The 18523-nt window shown below is 44.4% G+C and overlaps 1 protein-coding gene across 1 annotated transcript in view; it reads left to right on the forward strand.

Annotated features, from left to right (window-relative positions):
- SEC11C (SEC11 homolog C, signal peptidase complex subunit) overlaps window positions 1-18250 on the forward strand; it is a 37059-nt gene extending 18809 nt beyond the window's left edge. Inside the window, exons 3-6 of the mRNA XM_069746150.1 lie at window positions 2236-2385; window positions 8848-8967; window positions 17516-17573; window positions 17976-18250. Coding sequence (XP_069602251.1) covers window positions 2236-2385; window positions 8848-8967; window positions 17516-17573; window positions 17976-18029 — 382 coding nt within the window. The 3' untranslated portion in view covers window positions 18030-18250. The remainder of the gene's footprint in view (window positions 1-2235; window positions 2386-8847; window positions 8968-17515; window positions 17574-17975) is intronic.
- Window positions 18251-18523: the final 273 nt, after the last annotated feature.

An 18523-nucleotide genomic window follows, 5' to 3' on the forward strand; every position in this document is an offset into this window, starting at 1 on the left:
TAAACTGTAGTGAAATACTTGGGGGTTCAAAGCTCTCACAACACATCAAGATGAGTTCCTTAGGGGGTCTACTTTCCAAAATGGTGTCACTTGTGGGGGGTTTCTACTGTTTAGGTACATTAGGGGCTCTGCAAACGCAATGTGACACCTGCAGACCATTCCATCTAAGTCTGCATTCCAAATGGCGCTCCTTCCCTTCCGAACCCTCCCATGCGCCCAAACGGTGGTTCCCCCCCACATATGGGGTATCAGCGTACTCAGGACAAATTGGACAACAACTTTTGGGGTCCAATTTCTCCTGTTACCCTAGGGAAAATACAAAACTGGGGGCTAAAAAATAATTTTTGTGGGAAAAAAATTTTGTTTTATTTTTATGGCTCTGCATTATAAACTTCTGTGAAGCCCTTGGTGGGTCAAAGTGCTCACCACACATCCCGATAAGTTCCTTAGGGGGTCTACTTTCCAAAATGGTGTCACTTGTGGGGGGTTTCAATGTTTAGGCACATCAGTGGCTCTCCAAACGCAACATGGCGTCCCATCTCAATTCCTGTCAATTTTGCATTGAAAAGTCAAACGGCGCTCCTTCCCTTCCGAGCTCTCCCATGCGCCCAAACAGTGGTTTACTGCCACATATGGGGTATCAGCGTACTCGGGACAAATTGGACAACAACTTTTGAGGTCCAATTTCTTCTCTTACCCTTGGAAAAATAAAAAATTGGGGGCAAAAATATAATTTTTGTGAAAAAATATGATTTTTTATTTTTACGGTTCTGCATTATAAACTTCTGTGAAGCACTTGGTGGGTCAAAGTGCTCACCACACATCCAGATAAGTTCCTTAGGGGGTCTACTTTCCAAAATGGTGTCACTTGTGGGGGGTTTCAATGTTTAGGCACATCAGTGGCTCTCCAAACGCAACATGGCGTCCCATCTCAATTCCTGTCAATTTTGCATTGAAAAGTCAAATAGCGCTCCTTCCCTTCCGAGCTCTCCCATGCGCCCAAACAGTGGTTTACTGCCACATATGGGGTATCAGCGTACTCAGGACAAATTGGACAACAACTTTTTGGGTCCAATTTCTCCTGTTACCCTTGGTAAAATAAAACAAATTGGAGCTGAAGTAAATTTTTTGTGTAAAAAAGTTAAATGTTCATTTTTATTTAAACATTCCAAAAATTCCTATTAAACACCTGAAGGGTTAATAAACTTCTTGAATGTGGTTTTGAGCACCTTGAGGGGTGCAGTTTTTAGAATGGTGTCACACTTGGGCATTTTCTATCATATAGACCCCTCAAAATGACTTCAAATGAGACGTGGTCCCTAAAAAAAAATGGTGTTGTAAAAATGAGAAATTGCTGGTCAACTTTTAACCCTTATAACTCCCTAACAAAAAAAAAATTGGTTCCAAAATTATGCTGATGTAAAGGAGACATGTGGGAAATGTTACTTATTAAGTATTTTTGTGTGACATATCTCTGTGATTTAATTGCATAAAAATTCAAAGTTTGAAAATTGCGAAATTTTCAAATTTTTCGCCAAATTTCCGTTTTTTTCACAAATAAACGCAGGTACTATCAAAGAAATTTTACCACTATCATGAAGTACAATATGTCACGAGAAAACAATGTCAGAATCACCAGGATCCGTTGAAGCGTTTCGGAGTTATAACCTCATAAAGGGACAGTGGTCAGAATTGTAAAAATTGGCCTGGTCATTAACGTGCAAACCACCCTTGGGGGTAAAGGGGTTAAAGGGAGTTTTCCATCCCTTTTAAAAGCTGGCTACATTGAAGGGCCACTCCTCTCCGATGGTCTTTGTCAGAAGTGATGATGTCATGTCCATCAGTCACCTCACCCTACAGCCAATCGGGGACGGACTGGATAGGATGACATCACGTGCGATCATAGTGGGGGGCGCTGGAGCGTCGGGGCAGGAGCGCTACGTATAGAATATCCCCAGCCATTTATCTAATTTATCCACTAACAGATTTCTGCGGCTTGTTCTTGGTCCCTCGCGAGTCCTTGCCATCGCTCGGTGGTGCGATTAGTAGTTTTACATAGGACTGCTGAAGTCCTAATCTGTTATCCTGAAGTCCCCAACAGCCACAGTCTTAAGTCAAAACTTTGAGAAGCTAATAAAGCTCTGCTACATCTGTAGCAAGTCAAGTTACTAGGTCTATTTGCGTCATTTAATTTGTGTTTGCTGTTGGTTTGTGACCCGTCTGCTCCTTCCACAGCGGCAGCATGGAGCCGGCCTTCCATCGAGGAGATCTGCTGTTCCTCACAAACTTCCAGGAAGACCCCATCCGGGCCGGAGAGATTGTGGTTTTCAAAGTGGAAGGCAGAGACATCCCAATAGTTCACAGAGTCATCAAAGTTCATGAAAAGTAAAGTATTATTTAGGAGACTATGAGTAGAGCAGAATAGTGAGTGCAGCTCTGGAGTATAATACAGGATGTAACTCAGGATCAGTACAGGATCAGTAATGTATGTACACAGTGACTGCACCAGCAGAATAGTGAGTGCAGCTCTGGAGTATAATACAGGATGTAACTCAGGATCAGTAATGTATGTACACAGTGACTGCACCAGCAGAATAGTGAGTGCAGCTCTGGGGTATAATACAGGATGTAACTCAGGATCAGTAATGTAATGTATGTACACAGTGACTGCACCAGCAGAATAGAGAGTGCAGCTCTGGGGTATAATACAGGATGTAACTCAGGATCAGTACAGGATCAGTAATGTATGTACACAGTGACTGCACCAGCAGAATAGTGAGTGCAGCTCTGGAGTATAATATAGGATGTATCTCAGGATCAGTAATGTAATGTATGTACACAGTGACTGCACCAGCAGAATAGTGAGTGCAGCTCTGGAGTATAATACAGGATGTAACTCAGGATCAGTAATGTAATGTATGTACACAGTGACTGCACCAGCAGAATAGTGAGTGCAGCTCTGGGGTATAATACAGGATGTAACTCAGGATCAGTAATGTAATGTATGTACACAGTGACTGCACCAGCAGAATAGTGAGTGCAGCTCTGGAGTATAATACACCGGATTACGTACCGGTAATGCTCTTTTATAGAGCCACGACAGCACCCACTTGAGAGAGGGGATCCGCCCCTAGGAACAGGAAACCCTATGGAGAGAATAAAAGGGGCGGTCCCCCTCGCTCCCACAGTTGGGTTTACAGAGATTGCGAGGAACTGCCCACCAGACTTTAGTAGGTCATTCAATATCATCGTTTATAACTAGTTAACTTAAGTATGGCTAACTACAAGAACCAAACACCCTTAACCGTGCTTCTAAATAAAAAACCTATAAGGGTGGGAAGTGAAGGGGTGCTGTTGTGGCTCTATAAAAGAGCATTACCGGTACGTAATCCGGTGTTTTCTCTTCGCCACGACAGCACCCACTTGAGAGACTTTCAGAGATGGTCATTTGGGAAGGATCACCGTGTTAAGGACTGATCTACCGAAGGACAAGTCAGATGAGGCAGATAGATGTAATCTATAGTGGTTATAGAAGGTAGTAGGAGAAGACCAGGTTGCGGCCTTACATATCTGTTCTAACGGAACCTCCGCTCGTTCAGCCCAGGATGATGCAATCGCCCGGGTGGAATGTGCTCTTACGGTCTCAGGCGGATTCTCCCCTTTGGATGAATAGGCCAGTCATATTGCATCTCGAATCCACCGAGGTAAAGTACCCTTCGTGATTCCGGCTCCTTTTCTATGACCCTGGAAAGAAACAAAGAGAGCCCTGCTCTTCCTCCAGGCACTAGTCCTATCCAAATCTGATAATATGGCTCTCCTCACATCTAATGTGTGGTATTTTTGTTCTTCCTGACTTGTAGGGTTATCATAGAAGGAGGGAAGGAAAATTTCTTGTGTTCTGTGAAATTTGGTGCATACTTTGGGTAAGTATGAAGGGTCTGTCTTAAGGACAACTCTATCTGGGAATATAGACATAAAGGGAGGATCTATCGATAGTGCCTGTATGTCACTTACTCTTCTTGCTGATACTAAGGCGACAAGAAGAGCTGTCTTGAGGGAGACATGTTTTATGTGAGCTGAATGTAGAGGCTCAAAAGGGTGATCTGTAAGAGCTTCGAGAACTAAATTAACATCCCAAGGTGGTACATGGGGAATTCGAACTGTCTCTGACCTCTGGCATGCTGCAACAAATCTGGCTACCCACTTATTACCTGCGATATCAAGACCATATAAAGCCCCCAGCGCAGAAATGTGTACTTTTAAGGTACTGACTGCCAGACCTAGATCGCGCCCTTTTTGAAGAAATTCTAGAATTATAGGAATATGAATTTCGTTTGACAGGGCCGTTGGGTAGAGGTTTAGAAATTTTTTCCACACTCTTGCATAGATGGAGGTAGTGGATTTTTTTCTACTTAGCAGCAGAGTGTCAATCACTTTGTTTGAGAACCCTCTCATCTTTAGCAGCTGCCTCTCAAGTTCCAGGCTGTTAACCGTAGACCCTTCACCTGAGGGTGGTTGAAGGGGCCCTGGAAGAGAAGATCCCGATCCTCCGGGAGGATCCATGGGTCTGAGATTGACATGGCTCTCAGCCAGGAAAACCATGGCCTCTTGGGCCAGAACGGAGCAATTAGGATCACGTTCGCTCTGTCCTCCCTTATCTTCCTGATCACTGTCGGAAGTAGTATCAGCGGGGGAAAGGCATATGCCTTCTTGAATACCCAAGGTACTTGTAGGGCGTCGAAGATATCTGGATTGTCGGATCGGAACAATGATGCAAATTTTTTGACTTGCCTGTTTTGTCTTATCGCAAAGAGATCTATCTCGGGAGTGCCCCACTTTTTTATTATCATACAAAAGATACGACGATTTAGAACCCACTCTCCTTGGTGGAGAGTGTGGCGACTGAGGAAATCTGCTCTCGAATTGTCGATTCCTCTCACATGTAGCGCTGATAGGGACAGGAGGTGTTCCTCTGCCATGGCTAGAATATCGTTGGCTATAGACATGAGTCCTTCCGATCTTGTTCCTCCTTGGTGGTTTATATATGCTACCGCTGTCATGTTGTCTGAGAAGACTCTTGTATGCGTTCCGTGTAGCTGCGGAAGAAATTCAGATAAGGCTTGATAAACAGCCTTCAGCTCTTTTTTATTAGAAGAATCATCTGATTCTCTAGGAGACCACAGACCTTGCACTATTTGGTTTTCTAAATGTGCTCCCCAACCACTTAGGACTGGCGTCAGTGAAAACAGTTTTTGATGGTTTAACCACCCAGGGGACCCCACTGGAAAGATGATTCGGATTTAACCACCAAGCGAGAGATTGTATGACATCTGTCGTTAAGGAAATACGAGCATCTAATCGGCCAAGTAATCTTTCTTCCTCACGAAGTATTGTATACTGCAATTTCCTGCTATGGAATTGGGCCCACGGAACAGCTGGAATACAAGAAGTGAAGGAACCAAGAAGGGACATACCTTCTCTTAGGGAAATTAGGGGGTGGTTAATCACCGATTGTACTTTGTTTATGATTGCTATTTGTTTTGACTCGGGAAGAAAGCACATTTGATTTGTAGAGTCTAGAATAATTCCTAAAAATTTTTGCTCAGTTGTTGGGGACAATTTAGATTTTTCCCAATTCACTAACCACCCTAACCCCTGTAAGGATGAAATTGAATCAGATAAGCGTTGATGACATTGAGAAAGAGAGTTCCCGACTATCAATAGGTCATCTAAATAGGGTATTATGAGGGTATCTTTTAACCTCAAATATGACATTACCTCTGACATTAGTTTTGTGAAAACTCTAGGGGCTATTGATAGTCCAAAGGGCATTGATGTGTATTGATAATGCCGTATCTGACCTTTGACCATAACTGCCACCCGTAGATATTGTTGATGCTCTCTGAAGATTGGAAGATGATAGTATGCATCTTTAAGGTCAAGAACTGCCATGAAGCAATGGGGAAACAGAAGCTTAATAGTTGACCGAATGGATTCCATTTTAAAAGTTTGGTTCTCTAAGAAGACATTTAGTCTCTTAAGGTTAATTATTGTTCTGTATGATCCGTCGGGTTTTGAAATAAAAAATAAAGGGGAATAAAATCCCCTTCCTTTTTGATGAAAAGGTACTTCCACTAATACTCCTTTGGACAGGAGAGTTATTATTTCCTGTTCCAAGGCCTCTTGTTGTGATGGTGAACCTAAGGAAGTCAAACAAAACGAGTCCGGGGGAACTTGAGAAAATCTTAGTTTTAGGCCTGTAGTTATAAGGCTAGTTGCCCATGAATTAGAGGTTATTGCCAGCCATTGTGTGGAGAAGAAGGACAACCTACCACCAACGGGTAGATCTGTCCTAGCAGGGTTTATCCTCAGGTTTGAAAGGGTGTTTTCCGAAGAAGGCTCCTTTCTGCTTAAAGTCCTTATTAGCCCAACGGTCCTGGTTTTTATAGTCCCGTCTTCTGTTGAACATGGGCTTTCGGAACGCTCTCCTATAAGATGGAAGATAAGTGTTTGTTATTGGGGAACCCTTTCTTCCTCTCACCCGCTTTGGTAAGAATGTCATCCAATTGAGTACCAAATAGGTACTCACCCTGGCAGGGCAGACCACATAACTTGGATTTTGTTTGTGGATCTCCTTTCCACCCCTTCAGCCACAAGGCGCAGCGAGCCGCGTTGGTTAGACCTGCTGATTTGGCTGCTAATCGGATGGAATCAGCCGAAGAATCTGCCAAAAAGGCAGTAGCTCCTCTAATTAACGGAATAGATGACATGAGTTTATTACGGGAAAGGCCACCTTTTAAGCCTTCTTCCAGATCATTCAACCAAACCATCATAGATCTAGCAGTACATGTGGCCGAGATAGCTGGTCTAAAAGCTCCTGTACAGGATTCCCAAGCTCTTTTTAAAAGGGAGTCTGCTTTCCGATCGAGCGGGTCTTGCAAGGATCCTGAATCTTCAACAGGCAATAAAGATTTCTTAGAAGTGGATGCCACTGCCGCATCTACTTTTGGGGCTTTTACCCATTTGGAGAAATCCTCATCATTAAAGGGATAGCGACGTTTTGAAGAAGACGGCAACCCTCTTTGCCCCTGACTTTCCCACTCTTTTTTGACTAACTCCTTTATTGCTGGAATAATAGGAAAGGAGGGTCTCTTTTTCTCAGACAGGCCAGCAAACATCACATCCTGGGGTGTTTTAAGGGTCTTAGTATCTTCTATACCCATGGTGTTACGTACTGATCTGACTAAATTGTCAATGCTTTCTGTAGGGAAACATGTATCCTGTTCACCTTCCGAGGATATAACCTCTTGGGAACTGTCCGACTCCTTATCCTCAGCCTCAGATGACTGTTCAGATATAGGAGAGCTGTATTTCTTCCTACTTCCAGGAATTTTATCCGAGTTTCGAAAAGCTCGCAACTCCTCTCTTATCATGCTACGTATATCATCCGACCTTACTGAAGACTCCTCTCGTAAGGTGGATTCGATGCAAGACTGGCATAACTTTTTTAAATAGGTATCCGGGAGCGGCTGAGAGCATAAGGCACATTGCTTATGTTTGGATTTCCCTGTTCTTTTAACCTAGGGAATTAGATGAAAGAGGGAGTATAATCAGCTTAAAATAGGGTAGACAAACACTCACCCCTGAAGCTGTCGTAATACCAGCTGGAGAGGAGGAGACGGAGGCACAGATGGAGGAGCTGACCGGTCCGATCTTTTTTCTCTGGCGCTCTTAGACGATGATCTGCGGCTGCTGCTAGTCCGGCTTCCAGGTGTAACAGCGGTGACTTCAGATGAAGGTAACGCTGTGTCCTTAGGAGATGCCATGATGGACGCCGGGTATCAGCGCCGGCGTCCTTTTGTAAATGGGGGCCGCCATCTTCTTCCTGCCGCACCCGGAAGTAACTCCACATCCGGGTTGCGGCTCTGCTGTGCGCGCCTGCGCCTCCACCCAGCAATCGCGCAGGCGCCGTCCTCCTCCTACGTCACCCCGGAAGTTGTGGCAATACTTCCGGGGGAGAAAACACCGGGCCCCACGCTGCCTGTGCGCCTCCGAAGATGGCGACACAGGGCTCTTACCCCAGCGGTCCGGCCCTGCAGGTCTGCTGGATGCGTCTCCGTGAGCCAGGCGACTTCCCGATCCTGGCCTCACGGTACCTGCCAGCAGAGGGGGGAAGCTGCCATAGGACCCCCGACGCTGCTTCCAGCTCTGGAGCCCTTGCCGTCCCTATGCAGGTAAACAGCGCAAGCGGCGTCCAGGCTGGGAATCCTCTTCTCTCCAGGTCTCCCGTAGGAACAGGAAACCAACTGTGGGAGCGAGGGGGACCGCCCCTTTTATTCTCTCCATAGGGTTTCCTGTTCCTAGGGGCGGATCCCCTCTCTCAAGTGGGTGCTGTCGTGGCGAAGAGAAAACAGGATATAACTCAGGATCAGTAATGTAATGTATGTACACAGTGACTGCACCAGCAGAATAGTGAGTGCAGCTCTGGGGTATAATACAGGATGTAACTCAGGATCAGTAATGTATGTATACAGTGACTGCACCAGCAGAATAGTGAGTGCAGCTCTGGGGTATAATACAGGATGTAACTCAGGATCAGTAATGTAATGTATGTACACAGTGACTGCACCAGCAGAATAGTGAGTGCAGCTCTGGATTATAATACAGGATGTAACTCAAGATCAGTAATGTATGTACACAGTGACTGCATCAGCAGAATAGTGTGTGCAGCTCTGGGGTATAATACAGGATGGAACTCCGGATCAGTACAGGGTCAGTAATGTAATGTTCAGAGGAATTGAGTCTTAGGTCCTTTTCATAGATTAATTCTGTATATTTAATTTTCAGAGAGAACGGAGATATTAAATTCCTGACCAAGGGAGACAATAATGAAGTTGATGACCGAGGCCTCTATAAGGAAGGACAGAACTGGCTTGAAAAGAAGGATGTTGTGGGCAGAGCACGAGGGTGAGTAGTGGACGGCTGAGATTTTGCAGGACTCCATAGCAGCTTTTGTGCAGTATTTGGTCACAGGAGACAGAGCCGCCGTCTGCCCTTCTGACAGGAGGTCGGTTTTGGACAACCTGAGACTCCAGTAGACGCTGTAGCTAAGCTAGAGTCAGGCTACGTTCACATTAGCGTTTTGCGGGGCTGCGTCGGGCGCAGCCGCAGCGACGCATGCGTCATGCGCCCCTATATTTAACATGGGGGCGCATGGACATGCGTTGTCTTGCGTTTTGTGACGTATGCATCTTTTTTGGCGCAAGCGTCAGGGCACAGAGGACGCAGCAAGTTGCATTTTTTTTGCGTCCAAAATCATGCCAAAAAAGGACGCATGCATCACAAAATGATGCGTTTTGCATGCGTTCTTATTTGCGTTGTGCGTTGCGTCGCCGATGCAGCACCGAACAGCGCAAATGTGAACGTAGCCTCAGTGATCATCTGCGGCTCCCTTCTATGAAGCGGGGTGCGGGGAGGGTTACTTACGGCTCTGACTGGGGCTAGGCCATTATCGGGGCTAATGAATAGGGTGTGTTCCCTTTAAGAGGATCCCGCGTGGAGGCGGCAGCTGCTGTAGCTATAGATCATGGTGGATCCGTCCAGCTGTTGATATTCATTTTTTCATATTCGCTCAGTTTGGCGCAGTCAGAGTAACAAAGGTCCTCGCGGCTGTTTTAGCTTTCATTGTGGCCGACCATAAATGTAATTGCATTTTTGTGTTCTTCAGCCTTGCGTGGCGGCATTATGTAAGCTGAGGAATCCTTCTGTGCATGAATAGAATAAAACCTCTGCTTTAGTGGCTCCTCCGAGCCGAGCAATCGGCGACGCCGGCTCCTCATTCCTAAGGCGACGTTACTTTTAATGTCTGCTCCTACGAGACGCCGGCACTTCGCTTACATATCTTATTTTTAGGATGCAAAAAGAGAAAGTACAAACATTCTAGGGCCAAAATTCTGACTTTTCATCTCCCCTTCACTTTAACTTTTTTTTGTGCTACTGAGACAATTGTTAAAGTTTTCTAAAGTTTTAGTACTCCGCAAAAGTTTTAGGCAGTCATATAAATAAGTGTTGCAAAAAGTTAAGAAGGAGTAAACAAAACAAAAAAAAAATCGTGATATTAATACATTTTTTTCAATTAATTAACAAAATTCTAAGTTTATGAAGGAGAAATCTAAATCTCTTCAATATTTGGTGACAGCGTGTCACTTTCATCAATTCTAGGAACACTTGCACGCGGTTTTTGGAGAAACTCTGCGCGGTGGTTGCTCCATATGTTTTGGATGTAGCGTTTTTTTACTTTGCAGCATGACATCAAACCGTGATTTATGTGATGCCATCTGGAGGCTGACGTTAAGGGGAGAAATGTTTGCTCCTTTTTCACGGGCTACGCATGTCCTGTCGACACCCAGCTGTTCAGATTTAGCTTAGTGTCAAGTAGGAGTCAGATACTGGCCTTAATTTCACACCCGTTTTTACCTAAGAAAAAAAAAAAATTGTTGTCTACACCTGTCCTGTTGACCCTGGGCTGTGGAGTCGGAGTCGCGGAGTCTGAGCCCATTTTGGTGGAGTCGGTGTCATGGAAATGTCTGAGTCGGAGGTTTGGCTTACCGACCCTACAGTTATTCAGTTTAGCGTAGTGTCATGACGGAGGCAGACACGGGCCTACGTTTCAGACCTGTTTTTTTTCCTATGGCGTTTATTCTACTTTTCCGTTAAGCTCTTACCTTTGCATGGTTTGTGTTCGCCCCCAATGAAGCGCCTGAGAAAAGCCTATTTTTGATGCTCCATGTTTTTTTTCCTCATATTCTTCAATGTTGGCCATCACCATTCCTTGCTTGAGTTTGCTCCTATTGCTTTTGCACTAGCTGTATAGCTGATTGTCATCAGGCCAAGTGTAGTCTGTTTGGGGAGGAAGGCTACAGGAATAAGATGTTTATAGCGAGTACCAAAAATCCTCTTTTTCTTTTTTCCGACACCTGCCTAAAACTTTTGCCCGGTACTGTAGATACTTGACACATTGCTGAAGCACCGCCTGGCTCTTTAGGCCGGGATCACACATGCGAGAAACACGTCCGTGTCTCGCATGTGAAATCCAAGCTCTGGCGCCGGCACTGTGGAGTGGAGCGTGCGGCCGCATAGCAACACATGGAGCCGCACGCTCCGCTCTGGAGTGCCGGCGCCAGAGCTTGGATTTCACATGCGAGACACGGACGTTTATCTCGCATGTGTGATCCCGGCCTTACCCTCATGGATGTCTTCTTTTCAATTCTGCATCAGAGTGATGTATTGTAAAAAAAAAAACAAAAAAACAAACACATTGCAGATGGTCAGTACACCACCATTAAAAGTAGATCCCTTCATTCTGGGGGTTGCAGCTTCAGAGAATTTAAGGTGGATTACTTCTCCTTTCAAGGCTTCTGTATTCTGTCTTTCATCATTTACGCATCAAAATAATAAAAACTAAGAACAGATTTCGAGTGACTCAAGTCTCCCCAACCTCCTGTACTTGTCCTGACTCCATGTTGCACGCAGTCCGACCAAGTGTGCGCGTGATGTCGGACCAAGTGTGCGCGTGATGTCGGACCAAGTGTGCGCGTGATGTCGGACCAAGTGTGCGCGTGATGTCGGACCAAGTGTGCGCGTGATGTCGGACCAAGTGTGCGCGTGATGTCGGACCAAGTGTGCGCGTGATGTCGGACCAAGTGTGCGCGTGATGTCGGACCAAGTGTGCGCGTGATGTCGGACCAAGTGTGCGCGTGATGTCGGACCAAGTGTGCGTGTGATGTCGGACCAAGTGTGCGTGTGATGTCGGACCAAGTGTGCGTGTGATGTCGGACCAAGTGTGCGTGTGATGTCGGACCAAGTGTGCGCGTGATGTCGGACCAAGTGTGCGCGTGATGTCGGACCAAGTGTGCGCGTGATGTCGGACCAAGTGTGCGCGTGATGTCGCACCAAGTGTGCGCGTGATGTCGGACCAAGTGTGCGCGTGATGTCGGACCAAGTGTGCGCGTGATGTCGGACCAAGTGTGCGCGTGATGTCGGACCAAGTGTGCGCGTGATGTCGGACCAAGTGTGCGTGTGATGTCCGACCATAGGTTCCCTATCCTTTTGTTCTTAAGGAAGATAAATCGCTACCGTTAAGTTACTGCCAGTTCCCACTTTCGATTGAAGACCTATGTATGCTAAGCTGAATCGAGCATGCATACGCTAAGAGAAGTAAGCCATTAAGAATCACTATCTGGCAAACGAGCGTTTTATAAGTGTGTGGTCACTTTTTACATTGCAAGCGATGTATATTTTGGAGGAGGTGGTGGATGTTCTAGACTCGTGGTCAAGAGTGGACTTTCTGCACCAGAAGACACAAGCAGGAGAGAGCAATTTTTTTTTTTCCCCTATGAACCAGTATCAAAAAGAAGGCTTTGTCATGTAGAGAATATTTCTTAAATTTAATCTTCTCTTTGGAAGGTCCTTCGTATTTCTTCTATCCTGTAGTTTGGATGTGTGGACTACCAAACAGAACTGTTGCCAAAGAAGGATTTTTACAAATCTACAAAATTTTAATGGAGACAGCCCGGCCTCCAGTGATCGTATAAATTATGGCCGAGCAAACAACTTTTACAGCTTCGGAAAGGACAATTTTGCACACGTAGAAAATCCAGAGTAAATGACTTGAGAACACAGCGGGAAGGACCCGAGAGAGATCGCGAGCAGCTCTTCTCTCAAGAACCTGGTGAAAGTCTTTACATGTTGCACCCGAAGCGGCGCAGATGAATGTCCGTGTGATCTAAGCAGACAGAGCTGGGTAATTCCACTGCCGTCACCGCTCGTCTGGCCGGGGGAGCGAGATCCCATCACACTGCTTAACGCCAGACATCATTCTTCTCAGAAGTCCCTTTAGGATGTAGATAATTCATAACAAATTATATGGAGAATCAAAGACAATTTTCATTTTTACACTTTTGTTGTTTTCCTCCTCTTCCTCAAAGAGCGATATTTTTTTTTTCTACTTTTCCTTTCACATAGAAATACTAGGGCTTGTCAATTTTTTTTTTTATTTTTGGGGATGAGTTGTACTTTAACCATATCATTTACTGAAGAAAATTTTAAATGTGGTTAAAATGTGTTAAAAAAATAATAAATAAAAAAATAAAAAAATATATAAATAATAAAAAAAAAATCAAAAATAAATATAAAAAAATACATTTGTATTTTCACCGCCATTTTTTGGAATTATTTGATCACTTGTACTATATACTGCGGTACTTCAAGATGCCAGCGATATGGGTCCAGTGGGGGACAGACGTTTCATACGTTTATAAATGGTTAAATAGACTGCAGCTGGCGCCAGCCATACATCACAGCCGGTATTTGCCGTGTTTTGAGCTCCATATTGCACACTCCTTACATAGGACATATATTTACTCCCACATCAGTATGAGTTTGAGAGGCTGTTTATTTATCCAGTGCCATTAAATGTGATTATTGGGAAAGAAAACAGAATTTGAGACTCCAAAAATTCCAGTAAATGTTTGCCCTTGTAAATCATTCTTTTACATAATCTAAATAGGCTAAAAATCCTCTGCTTCACATTGGATGTAAAAGAGAACATTCGGCCTAACTGCAGCCACCACTAGGGGGAGCTCAGGAGCGCACCGCATACTACATAATAAACCACTATGCAGGAAGCTTGTAAGCGCCCTCTAGTGGAGGCTGCAAGAAGACAAAATAGTATGCTTTCGTTGGGTCTCTGCGAAGGATTTGGAGCACCGACTGTCCAGCGCTGATTGGGTGCCGAGGACTCGAGTGGCGACACCGCTATAACGGCGTCGGCACGGATGGCGAGTGTAAGTGTTTTTATTTTATCAGGGCCAATCATGAATAATGAGAATGAGTTGTCCTAGTAGTGGACAACCCCTTTAAGAAATTAGTTTAGCCTAGAGTTGGTTGTAGCCTGATGGTTATTTTACAGTAATTCCAATGAGATGTTCTCCTAGGGTTGTAAATGTCTTGTCCATGGCCAAGTCAAATGGACCTAGAGGTTTGTTATACTATTGGGCTGATAGCAAGAAGAAAGTTCTCACTATATGATCCCAGGGGAGGGGACTACAGGAGCTTTTCTCCATGTTATCACCCTCTTTCAAATATGATACATATAGGAGGGTTCTTCTATGTAGGTGTTTACTGGCATCTGGATGACGAATTGTTTTGTTTTTTACACTGGTGAATGAGGATTGCACATAGACCTAAATAACATGAGTGACATCCGAAAATTACTTCTTTTTTTTTGTGTGTTTTTTGTTTTGTTTTGTGGCATATGTAATAAAAAAAATAATGTTACACTTTAAAGCAAAATTGCAGTATAAATTGTTGGGCAAATTTGCATCATCAGAACTCTGCTAAAAAGCTGAAAATGAAGATGAATTTCACCTTTCACTTTTTTTTAATCCGTATATCGTTCCATACATGACTATGGGGGTGGCCATCTTACCTAAGCTTTTGCCACTTTGTTTTTTTGCTGTTCAGAGGTTTTCTTCACAGCAACCATGTAAAACGGGGTCTCTCATTGACTCCTTTGGGAGAGTGTTGTGGGCATGCTCTGTGCACAGGTCACTGTGTAGGGAGGGGGAGAAGGTGAGCTGTGACCATCATCTCTTTTCATTGTTGGATCCTGCATTATTTTGGCTTTATAATAGAAGTTTTAGGGTCCCTGTTGGAGTCCCTGTACCTGCTGGGTCTCCGCAAGGAGAAATATTGTTCTAGAACTCAATGGTCAAGTGCTCCGAAACCTTCTGGATCGCCAGAACCGTGAGGGGCGTGAACCTCAAATCTGCGGCGATTGGCCAGTAAAGACCGTATGTTGATAAAGGGTATGTTCACACGTTGCATTTTTGCCGGTACAGTAAAATGTTGCTTTTTTTTTTTCTACGAAGAAAGTTAGTTTCCTAGTGAGAAATTTCTTCCTTTTTTGGAGAACTGCAAATTAACATTTTTTTTAATAGCCTGAATTACCTGAGTCCAGAAACCTCTTATTTTGGGACAGCTCCACCAAATGTGTGTCATCGTCCCCTCTTCCACGCCACATCTCCAGCATCTATCTGATACTGCGGAAAACCACTTATGAAGTAACTAGATGGTGGCCCGATTCTAACGCATCGGGTATTCTAGAGTATGTATGTAGTATATGGCACAGCCCACGCAGTATATAGCACAGCCCACGCAGTATATAGCACAGCCCATGTAGTGTATAGCACAGCCCGCGCCGTATATAGCACAGCCCACGCAGTGTATAGCACAGCCCACGCAGTGTATAGCACAGCCCACGCAGTGTATAGCACAGCCCACGCAGTGTATAGCACAGCCCACGCAGTGTATAGCACAGCCCACGCAGTGTATAGCACAGCCCACGCAGTGTATAGCACAGCCCACGCAGTGTATAGCACAGCCCACGCAGTGTATAGCACAGCCCACGCTGTGTATAGCACAGCCCACGCTGTGTATAGCACAGCCCACGCTGTGTATAGCACAGCCCACGCTGTGTATAGCACAGCCCACGCAGTGTAGCACAGCCCACGCAGTATATAGCACAGCCCATGTAGTGTATAGCACAGCCCGCGCCGTGTATAGCACAGCCCACGCAGTGTATAGCACAGCCCACGCAGTGTATAGCACAGCCCACGCTGTGTATAGCACAGCCCACGCTGTGTATAGCACAGCCCACGCAGTGTGTAGCACAGCCCACGCAGTGTGTAGCACAGCCCACGCAGTGTGTAGCACAGCCCACGCAGTGTATAGCACAGCCCACGCAGTGTATAGCACAGCCCACGCAGTGTATAGCACAGCCCACGCTGTGTATAGCACAGCCCACGCTGTGTATAGCACAGCCCACGCAGTGTGTAGCACAGCCCACGCAGTGTGTAGCACAGCCCACGCAGTGTGTAGCACAGCCCACGTAGTGTATAGCACAGCCCACGCAGTATATAGCACAGCCCACGCCGTGTATAGCACAGCCCATCTTTTCTAACATGGCAATAAAAATGTTGCAACTGTCTATAGGCATAGGGGGCTCTTGGAGGGATAGAGCAGTCCCGAAATATCTCCTTGAGGGGTATTAAACATGCGTTAGATAAGGTGAAGAGGGTGATATTTACTTCTACCCAAAAATCGATTGGAAGATAGCCCCGGTAAAAGAGTGGGATTGTCTGATATTGGGTATAATGGGTCCTGAGGGTCAATTAGAGAGATTGTCTTATTGTCTTGACGTAGAGATAGGATTGTACAGTATGTGCTGTAGGATTGTTGAGAGAGTTTAAGGGCTGAGGAATGTGGGTTCCAGGGGAGTGTAGTTAATGCCCTTGGACATATAGTTTGTGCTATACGAACCCAAACCTTCCAATGCTGATGGTGAAAATAATCAAGTATTCTGGCATGGACTGCTGCCATGTAGTATTTTCTACAATCTGGGAGACCGAGGCCTCCCATCTGTTTAGACCTGACTAATATATCACACGAATACGTGGATGACCAGTCGGCCAGATGAACTTACAAAAGCTACTACATAGATGTTTCCAAAAATTTAAAGGGATTCTGGTCGGGATAGTTTGAAAAAGGTAAAGCAGTCTAGGTAAAATATTCATTTTTAATATATTTACTCTGCCAAACCATGAGAAATCCTTCACAGTCCATGAATTAAAGTCCTTATGGACTTGACCAAGTAAGGCTACTTTCACACATCAGGTTTTCGCTGTCAGGCTCAATCCGGCTAAATTTCAAAAAAACCAAATGTTGCTGCCGGATTCGTTTTTTTTCCCCATAGACATGTATTAGTGCCATATTGCACCAGATGACATTGCGTTTCATGCGGTTTTCGCCGGATCCGGCAAACCTGCCTTTTCCGGTTTCTGGGAAAAACGTCCATAGCAACGTTTTTTGTCTCCGGCGAAAAAGCCAGAAGCGCCGGATCTGGCGCTTCTGGCTGTTTGCTAGAATGGAAGCCTATGGGTGCCAGATCCGTAAATTCATGGATTCCGGTGCTGGATTCTGTTTTTTTTTAAACTGAGCATGCTCCAATTTTTTTTAATCCAATAATCTGGATATGCTAGTCGGATCCATCGAAAAAACGGATCCATCGCATCAGTTTTTCACAATCTGCGCCGGATCCGTTTTTTCCAACATTCACCGGATTGTGCCTGATGCAAAAAAAACCTGATGTGTGAAAGTAGCCTAAGGGATTGTAATTGAGGTCAAACAGTCGCGAAAGATCACTATGTATGCGTATACCTAAATATTTCATACCCTGTGATGGCCAAGAAAAAAGGAAAATTTGATTGGATGATAGCCTGAGTGGTATTTGTGTGTTTTTTTTTTTTTTTGTTTTTTTTTAATATAAATGACAATGAACATTTTTTTTTTTTTTTAAAAGTCAACTGTATATAAAATAAAATGCATAACATGAAAACTTGATTTGAACAATATCATACTTTACTTTTAGGCATTAACCGTTAACCTTTTCTTTTAGGTTTTTACCGTACGTCGGAATGGTAACGATTGTGATGAATGATTATCCAAAATTTAAGGTAACTAAATATTACACACCTATTTCACCATTTCTAGTTTCTATGCCATTATTTATTTAACAAAAAAAAAGCTGATCACGAGAGTGTCTCGGTCACACTGAGACTCTTTGTTAGAAAGCTGAATTGCGAAGACCCGCCTCTGCTTGTAATAGGAACAGCTCAGCAGTTATACCATAATATTTGGAAACGAATTTGATCATAATATTGTTTCCTCATGGCTTTTTTTGTGCTGCAGATGACTTGAGTCTATCCCCCACTTGTGCAGTTGATGCTGCTCCACATGGCATAGCCTGTTGCCTCTCCTGTGCCTTTTTCTAGATCTGTCTCTCCCAGTGTTCTGTACTAACCTCCTGCTACTACTACAGCAGACTTTACCTCTCCTTTTTTTTTTTTTATTTCCAGTATGCGGTTTTGGCCATCATGGGAGCGTTTGTACTTTTGAAACGTGAATCTTAAGCCAAGTTGAGGAAGAAGTGAGATGAGGAGGAAAGATCCTGTTTCATGGTTTCTTAATTTCCATCACGAACAGTCATCAGACGTTACCAATTAACATCCTCTGAGGAATTGCCTGTTATGTATTTATTTTATTTTTTTTGAACCGTCAAGTTATACGTCAAATTTTATGATACAATGCATATTTTTTTTAAATTTGACCCAATAAAAATTGACAAAAAATAGGCATCTCTTGTTCTTTATCTCGCATCTTCTTTTGCTGCCCACCTCCAGCAATGCCATCATTAAATGGGTATTCCCATCTCCAAAATACTCTCCCAATATGGAGTCGGTGTACTAATAATAATATTAGCAAATACCTCCAATTAGAAATGTAGGATAGTTCTTCTGATTCACTATGTTGCTTACCCCATGTGCAAGGCATTGCAGTAGCTTAGGTATCCATGATTACGACCACTCATATAGTGACAGTTGCTAGTGGTCATAATAACCATAAA

This window comes from Ranitomeya imitator, chromosome 1, assembly GCF_032444005.1.
Source record: "Ranitomeya imitator isolate aRanImi1 chromosome 1, aRanImi1.pri, whole genome shotgun sequence".
Taxonomy (NCBI): domain Eukaryota; kingdom Metazoa; phylum Chordata; class Amphibia; order Anura; family Dendrobatidae; genus Ranitomeya; species Ranitomeya imitator.